This window comes from Solea solea, chromosome 15 (genome assembly GCF_958295425.1).
Source record: "Solea solea chromosome 15, fSolSol10.1, whole genome shotgun sequence".
Classification (NCBI taxonomy): domain Eukaryota; kingdom Metazoa; phylum Chordata; class Actinopteri; order Pleuronectiformes; family Soleidae; genus Solea; species Solea solea.
The window spans coordinates 14,582,394-14,590,922 of NC_081148.1; the positions used below are offsets into that span (position 1 = coordinate 14,582,394).

An 8,529-nucleotide genomic window follows, 5' to 3' on the forward strand; every position below is an offset into this window, starting at 1 on the left:
GTATATACTGTGCATGTTACACTCATATGACATGAACTCTCAAAACAATAAAATTAACAAATAAGTGTCTGTTATATTTAAAAGGTATTTGTCATCTAAACAATGGAAATATATTATTGAAATCCTTATAATGAATACATGAATACACTTGGATACATCTGTGCGCAGGGCCGGCTCTACCTAATTTTGTGCCCTAGGCGAGATTGCTCTCCGGTGCCCCCCCCCCCCACACACACACACAAATTACACCAGCCAAATGAACAATCACACATGTTTAATTTGAACAACAACAGCAAACAGCAAAAAATCACAACTTTCAAGTATTGAATTACAGCAACCACAAGAACAATCACAACAGTTTAATTTGAACAACAACAACAAACTTTCAGGTAACTCTTTCCAGCGTGTCTTTCACTTCAACTAAAATTGTACACGTCTGGACTTCCTTGCTGCAAAAGCATCTATGGTATCATCAAATGACACCTGCCTAGACACTTCACGGTTGATGCTCATCAGTGCAAGTCCATTTAACCGCTCTTGAGACATGGTGGATCTCAGGTAGGGCAACTGGGAATAGAAAATCATTTTTATTTTCATTGTTTTAAAATTTTTTTTTTTTTTTTTTTTTTTTTGCTGGAGGGGCGCCTCGCGGCAGATGGCGCTCTAGGCGACCGCCTATATCGCCTATGCCAAGAGCCGGCCCTGTCTGTGCGTGACATTTAATTAAATGTTTTAAAAACAAAGGTTATATTAAACATTTGTGATGGAAATTACACATTTTTCTATCAAACTGCTGAACTACCAGGGTTTTTGAGCAGTAGAGTTCTCTTCTGAAACTTTGTGTTTTCTACCATACATTTTGCAACGCAAGGTGGAAATGACAGTACTCTCAAGGGACAAGTGTCTTTTTTTTTTTATCAAAAAAGACATAAAATGCTAATATATTTTACAACACATGATACATTTCTGTGAACTAGGAATTTATATGTATTTTGTATATAAAGATAATATTTTAACACGTTTTAATTCAATATTAAGAGGGGGGTGCATGTTCAAAATCTGGCCCAAGGACAAAGGCAATATAGCAAAAACCATACATTTAAGGCCACATTTTAGATATTAAAAATGATGATTCATCTCAAATTAATTTTTTGTATGTTCCTATTGGTGTCAGGTAAGTGTGACAAAAGTAAAAAATAGGAAACATGTTTTCATTTTTCTTAGTTCTGCCAGGGACACAAAATCTCCGATAGTTATCAACCCCATTTAATCGAGCTAAAGCCGTAGTCCGACTGAGTCAGGCAAGTGGACAACTTGCAGTGGCTTTTTGGGCACTGAGTATGCGAGACAAATTTTTAAGCTCCGTTTTTAGGTCAGTAGCTTCAGGTCGGTCTCCTGGCTTCTCATGCAACATTGACTTGATTATATGGTCCTGCAAAAAAACGAATACAAATGAAGACAAAACTGACCAATGTAAATATAAGTTAGAGATAAAAAAAGAATCTGGACATTTACCTCTTGGAAAAACTCTGATGTAAACTGTGTAGGGAACTTCTTTCGTCTGGCATCCATGAAAATCTGCGTGTTTGTGCAGTAAATACAGGATAAACATGTTAGCAAATGTTAGAAAATGCTTCTGGGACTGAAAAGAAATCTGATACTGGTGCTGTGTTGGCTGGTTTACAGTATTTAAAAATATTTTATCTGACGTATCTTTACCAAGTCAAGTCATGTGAGAAACTTTAATAATATTTATAACATGTCCATGAACAACTCACGGCTGCTCTTTCAGAGCCAGTGGAGACTTTCCAAAGGAGTTCAAGGTATATAAGCCCCAATGCGAATATGTCCACCTTTCGGTCATAAGTTTTCCCATGCTAGTGTAATAAAATAGAAATGCAAGATTAATAAGTTACACCCTTTAGGGATACCATCATATTTTATATAATACTTAATATATTCACAAATATAGCCACAATATTAGATGTTTAGTATCCTCACATAAGGGTGAAATATGAAGTATAAAAAGATAAGAATGCATTTTTAGAAAGCATAAAATGTTGATAATAATCATAATAAAAGCATGCAAGGTCATCTCACTTGTTCTGGAGCCATGTAGGATATGGTTCCTGTTTTATTAGTTCTCTCCATCAGGTTGTCATTGTCATCAGCCTCAGTGGTGACTAGGCCAAAGTCCACAATCTTTACTTTTTTATTTTGTCCAAACATGATGTTGGAAGGCTATCCATTGAAAAGAAAAAAGTAGCATTTAAAACAAATTTACATTAATGAATGGTGTGGCAATTGGTTTGCTCACCATTTTTGACTTGAGGGTTAAAACAACTGCCAATACGTAAAAAACAAGATTCAAATTTAAGAAAAGACTGCAGTCACAAAGTTGAGAGATAACTGAAAGTGACTTCAGGTGGAATATCCTTCCACATCCGACCTGTGACCCGGACATAATGTACATCACCAATGTTGGTGGAGAAAGCAAGATTCTGAACTTAGCCATCATGACGTAGCAGTACATACACCTGAGGACGAAATTATTAGCGCCCCTCTGAAAATTTCCTTGTTATAAAAGTATATCCCAAGTCATTTTTAACATCCTAGTTTTATTTTGGATGCTTCCATTATTTGACTTTGCTCACAGAATTGAAATTATTCCACAAAAATCAAAGACTACCAGCGTCAAAATTATCAGCCCCCCCGGTGCTAATAGTCAATTGTGTATCCTTTTTGCTGGATAACAGCCTGCAGTCATTTGTTGTAGTTTTCAACAAGTCTCTGACATGTCTCCTGAGGAATCCCAGCCCATTCTTTTTTGGCAAATCTCTCAAGCTCCTCCAGATTTGATGGCCCTTCGGCATGGACCTTCGTCTTCAGTTCACAATTTTCAATGGGATTGAATTGAGGACTTTGTGCAGGCCAGTCAATAACGTTCACTTTGGTCTTCTGGAGGTAGTTCTTCACCAGGAAAGACGTATGTTTTGGGTCGTGCTGGAAGACAAAGCAACGACCCAGACCCAGTTTTGCTCCTGACCGCTTCAGGTTTTCTTTCAAAATCTTAACATATCCTTCTTTCTTCATTTTTGGATTCCTAATTCCATACACACTAAAGCATCCCCACAGCATAATACTCCCACCACTGTGTTTCACTGTTTCACTGTGGGGACAGTGTTCTTTGGGTTATACGCCTTTCCCTTCTTTCTCTAAACATAAGCAATGTCTCTGTGGCCAAAGAGCTCTAGTTTTTTCTTATCTGACCCAAGGACATACTTCCAGTATGCATGCTCTTTCTCAGTTTGTCCTTAGCATACTTCAGTGCAGAGCTCTAGTAGTCGTCTTCTTTGAGACTACAATTCCTGACTTGGCCAAGTCATTCACTAGTGTCTTGGCAGTTCTGAGCTCTTTAGACATATCTCTCACCAGTTTTCTTTCAAGAGTCTTTGAAATCTTTTGCTTCCTACGTCTGCCAGGCTTGTTCTGTATCGTGTGGCTCTTTGAATTTCTGGATGATGCTTCTCACTCTATAACTTTGTATATCCTTCTCCTGCTTTATGAGCATCAACAATCCTCTTTCTGAAGTCTAAACTGATTTTTGTTTTGTGTCCTTGACGCACTTGCGCAGTAGTGCTAATCGGGGTTAAGCTGTGATGTCACCAGAAAAGTTATGCCCAGACAGTATCATGGCTAGCCGGCAACGGAGCTCGAAAGTTTGGGAGCATTTTACCAACATAAAAGAGAAGAATGTATATAATCGGTGAAAGTCGATTATCGGAATAATCGTTTGTGGCAGCCCTAGTGTACATTGGGAGATAACCCTCAGTTTTAACTTGTTTTTCAAAGTTTTAACCATTACAAAGATAAGCACATCATTTCACAACAGTCGTTTGTGCTGTGGCTCAATAAAAAGCTCAGTTCTTAAGTTCTTAATTTTGACCCTGGTAGTTTTTGTTTTTTGTGGAATAATTTAATTTCTGTGCGCAAATTCAAATAATGGAAGTATCCAAAATAAAACTAGGATGTTTGAAAAACCTGTGTTAAAGTGTTAAAGACCCTTTAAAAGAAATACCTTTATAACAATGACATTTTTATAGAGGGCTAATAATTTCGTCCTCAAGTGTAAAATGAAGATCATGATGTATCCCGACGGTCCAAAAGAAGCAGTTTTTGACCTAATTGTAGCAGCCAAGTCCCATTTTATTAGCATTTTCTACTGATTGCAAATTGGTAGATTGACATGAACTTAAATTTCTTCTGGCCAGCCTCGGTCTTTACCAATACACCCCCTGATGATCAGGAGGAATAAACTGAGAAAATACAAATGAATATATGGCTCCTACAGCCTGTATACAGAGAGTAAAGCCCAAAACAGCTTTTTCTTACCTTTAGGTCCCTGTGGATGAGTTTTTTGAAATGAATGTATTTGACTCCACTGACTATTTGTTGAGCGATGTTTAGACTTTCTTCTCTTCGTTCGGAGTCTTGCTGATGTTCTACATTCCTCTCCATTATCCAGCTTTCCAGTGTTCTGGTGTCACATAATTCCATCTTAATGTATAGGTACATTGGTGATGAATGGCTGACGGACCTAACAAAGACAAACATGGTCAAATAATAAACCTGTAGTAAACATACAGTAATACGAGTGTATTAAACTTACTCAGAAGAGGTGGAACTCTCCACTGAACTGTCGTCCTGGTAGTCTGAATCCTGCTCCCAGCAATTGAAGTATTGTACAATGTTGCGGTGATGGAGGTCTGACAATGCCTTTACCTCTCGCAAAGCTTTTCTGATGGAACATTGAAATGAAATTTCTTGTAACACATCTGTTCCTGAAATGTTGGTGCATTAGAACACATACACTAGACGCTACACTGTGCCCTGTAAAGTCACACCGTGTATTTGACTTACCCTGTAAACTGGACAACCTTGACAGCATAATAAGTGTCCACCCGTTTTTCTCTTGCCTTGAAGACACTACCAAAGCCTCCATTGCCAAGATGCATTATGGAATCAAATTCTAATATGAATCTGTAGAGTCACACATAAAGACACATAAATGCCTTGCACGTGATTATAAAGGGTATTGAAATATCAGTGCATTAAATTGCAGTTATGTTGTACCTTGATTGGGTCGATGTGTTACTCTCACCATTTCCCATACTGTTGTTTTTCACAGCAACCTTAGTGAATAAAATAAAGTTACAATTTTTAAAAAACAAACAAAACAAAACCTTTTTTGGGTAAGATTACATTTACACATCAGACAGATGCTTTTATACAAGATGATTAACAATTGCTTATTGGTATTACATTTACATGAAGTCTTGAAAAAAAATAAAACCAGACCTGATCCATGTCTGGGTTTGATATATCCATGAACATTACAGAATCACTGTAATTTTCAGCGGTTTCCATGTTTTGTGTCGATGGCTCAGTGGATTCTCTACTCATTGCTGTGCTTTGTGATATTTCACTGGAGAACCTAGAGCAGAATTCAAAGACAAACAGGAGTGCACATTTCTCAGTACAGACTGATGCACAAGGAAAATCATGTTAGTTCACAGAGCAACTCAAAGCTGCTTTACACAACAGTTTACCATCACACACATTCATAAAACAGATATTTCCAGCACTTTCTCTATAAAAATCTATCTGGATAAAACAAATTTTATAAACAATTTTTGTGGTACCTTATCCAAATGTTTGGACGTGACTGTGACGCATTGACAATACAGCTTTCATTTTCAAATTAACAACAAATACTGTATATTGGAATTTAATTTATGTATGGACCGTATTTATTAAACATGCTTTTTTCCCCCTCCAGGAACGTTTTTCAAATAATTAATCGGTGACGGCATCTGTCGCACATGTAGTCCATGAATACTTACACCTTGTAAGGTTTGGTCCAACACAGCCCAGGTCCTGATATGATGAAAGTCTTTATTGACGACAGTTCACAGAAACGAAAGTAAGAAAATAAGTACAATCCAGAGGATCCTCAAATGGGGGACAAAAAAGTCTCCGGCGCGAGATCCACTGGGCACAGGAAACAGACTTGAACAGGTAAGCACAGTTAATAAGTCCACTGAAGCACGGATGTGCAAAAGCCACAGACATCAAAACACAATCACAGAGGGGAAAAGTAAAGTGCACACAGACAAGGGACAAAAAAGACTTCAAAATAAGAGGGAATTTCACAACAAGATGACATTGACAACAATGAAAATCAGCCACAAAAGTCACAGTGCTACCTTCTGCTCTCTCCTCTCAATGTTATGCTACACCGACGAGTCACTGTTTAGAGCAGTTCCCGCCAGATTTTTTGATTTATCCATCGTCACCAACACGCAATGCATTCTGGGGGGGATATGCGCTGCAGCAACTCCATCAAGTAAAGGGGCAGGCAGTGCTGCCGGTATTCTGGCTGCTTACTTCCTTGTGTAGCTGCTAAGGACGCACACAAATGAACACAAACATGAAAAAGGGAATGGAACAAAGTTTCAGGCGGCCACGAGTTTATTTAACAGTGCCACCTAACGACTTGGATAAGAGAAGAGCAGAGAAGAGAAGATGGTCCTTTATTTGTCCCGCAGTTGCGAAATTTACATTGTTACTGCAGCAAAGGCAGTAAAGATAAAGATAATAAATAATAAACATGCATTACCGAAAAAGTACAATATATAAAGATCTTAACGTAAAGTAGAATGTACATTATAGACAGTTTCCTGAATATATATACAGTATGGACTTGATATTTACAGAATAAACAAAGATTGAACATGGGATAATATATATGTATATTCCACTTATGTACATTTACAGTTTATTGCATGTGGTAGAGAGGAATGAGGAGCCCGGTTATGTGTGGTCTACTTAGAGCAGTGCTTGTTGTACACTGTACAACAAGCACTGCTCTAAGTACAATGTACAGTCTAACAGCTACATGGAGGAACAAGCTGCGATTACGCTCCTTCAGACATTTAGGATGTTTCAGGCTATTACTGAAGGAGCTGCCCAGAGCTGTGATGGTGTCCTACAGGGGCCATCAGAGATGATAGCTTGGTAGTCATTCCCCTCTCTCCCACCACCTCCACTGGGTCAAGGGGACATCCAAAGTCAGAGCTGGCTTTTTTTATCCGCCTGTCCAGCCTCTTTCTTTCCAGCAGACCACTCCAAAAAAGATGGCTGATGCCACTACTGAGTCATAGAAGGTCTTAAGGAGTTCTCCCTGCACTCCAAAAGGCCTTAGTCTCCCCAACAGGTAGAGTCTGTTCTGACCCTTCCTGTAGAGCATAGCAGCATGGCCAGACCAGTCCAGTTTATTGTTTAAGTGATTACCCAGGTATTTGTAAGATGTCACCATCTCACTGTCCATTTCCTGGATGTTCACCGGTGTTGGAGGAGAGTGCCGTTGTCTCCTGCGGAAATCCACCACCGGTTTGTGTGACTTTCTGTGAGATGCAATTTTGCTATTTATAAAAATAAAAATTGGAGGCGGTACTGTAGGGACCAGTCCACAAAGTTCTGGACAAGTTCTCTGTACTCTCTGTCGTCATCATCTGTGATGAGGCTGACAATTGCAGAGTCATCAGAGAACTTCTGCACGTGACAGGAGGGGAGCTGTAGGAGAAGTGTGCAGTGTACAGGGTGAAGAGGAACAGAGCCAGAACCGTTCCCTGTGGGGCCCCTGTACTGCAGACAGCCATGTCCGACACACAATCCCGAGCCCTCACATACTGGGGTCGATTGTCGGATGTGAGGTGAAGATCCACTCCTGCATGCTCCAGCTTGATCTTCAGAAGTGCTGGCTGAATAGTGTTGAAAGTACTGGAGAAATCAAAAAAACATGATCCTCACAGTGCTCCCAGACTTCTCCGGTACTTCTACCGGAGACTGCAGTTTCTACCTTTTTTATTGAACATTTCGTATGTACAGTGCAACACAATGTATGAAAGATAATTTTTTAACATACAGTTAGATGAACTATGCATTGGAAAAAAAGACAAAGAAAACTAAAAAAACTATACACCAAATAACTGTTTGTCACTGTTTTCGTGGAAGTGCATTATCAAGTTAAGGATTATTGCACTTAATTAACTCCTTAAGCTAACTACATAGTTCTAAAGGTTTATTCTAGCCAAATACTAATAATAAAGTTGCATGCGGGGTAATCTGTGTAATTAGCACAATTAGTTCGTCATCAGCCTAAAACCAAACTATCATTGTTATTATTATTATTATTGTTGTTGTTGTAATAATAATAATATTAAAAATAAAAATAATAATAACTTATTATCAAACGACTAAATAAAATAATCATCATCATTCGTCATTTATTTTGACAAGATGGTCAAGTGTAATCATCTGATATCAATTTAAACATAACTAATGCACTGGTCATGAAGATTTTATATATATATAGATATACATAAAAATAGGCTCCTTAACGCATTTTCCCCCAAATAATTTCACTATATTTGTTGTTTGATTTGAAAGAAACCTTAAATTCACCAA

The 8,529-nt window shown here is 38.3% G+C and overlaps 1 protein-coding gene across 5 annotated transcripts; it reads right to left on the reverse strand.

Annotated features, from left to right (window-relative positions):
* Positions 1-259: 259 nt before the first annotated feature.
* Positions 260-6,339, reverse strand: LOC131473989 (interferon-induced, double-stranded RNA-activated protein kinase-like). 5 transcript variants are annotated; one of them, XM_058651674.1, is made up of 11 exons: positions 6,267-6,339; positions 5,904-6,069; positions 5,359-5,494; positions 5,134-5,192; positions 4,921-5,040; positions 4,670-4,798; positions 4,393-4,597; positions 2,101-2,241; positions 1,779-1,877; positions 1,516-1,578; positions 260-567 (listed from the first exon to the last, which is right to left on the reverse strand). In XM_058651674.1, exons 3-11 carry the CDS (start codon positions 5,461-5,463, stop codon positions 421-423), a joined length of 1,068 nt encoding a protein of 355 aa, XP_058507657.1. In that variant the 5' UTR covers positions 5,464-5,494; positions 5,904-6,069; positions 6,267-6,339; the 3' UTR covers positions 260-420. The 5 variants fall into 5 exon arrangements, with proteins under 5 accessions (XP_058507657.1, XP_058507658.1, XP_058507660.1 ...); XM_058651675.1 differs by having other exon boundaries at positions 5,904-6,051; positions 6,267-6,304; XM_058651676.1 differs by lacking the exon at positions 6,267-6,339 and having other exon boundaries at positions 475-1,432; positions 5,904-6,260.
* Positions 6,340-8,529: the final 2,190 nt, after the last annotated feature.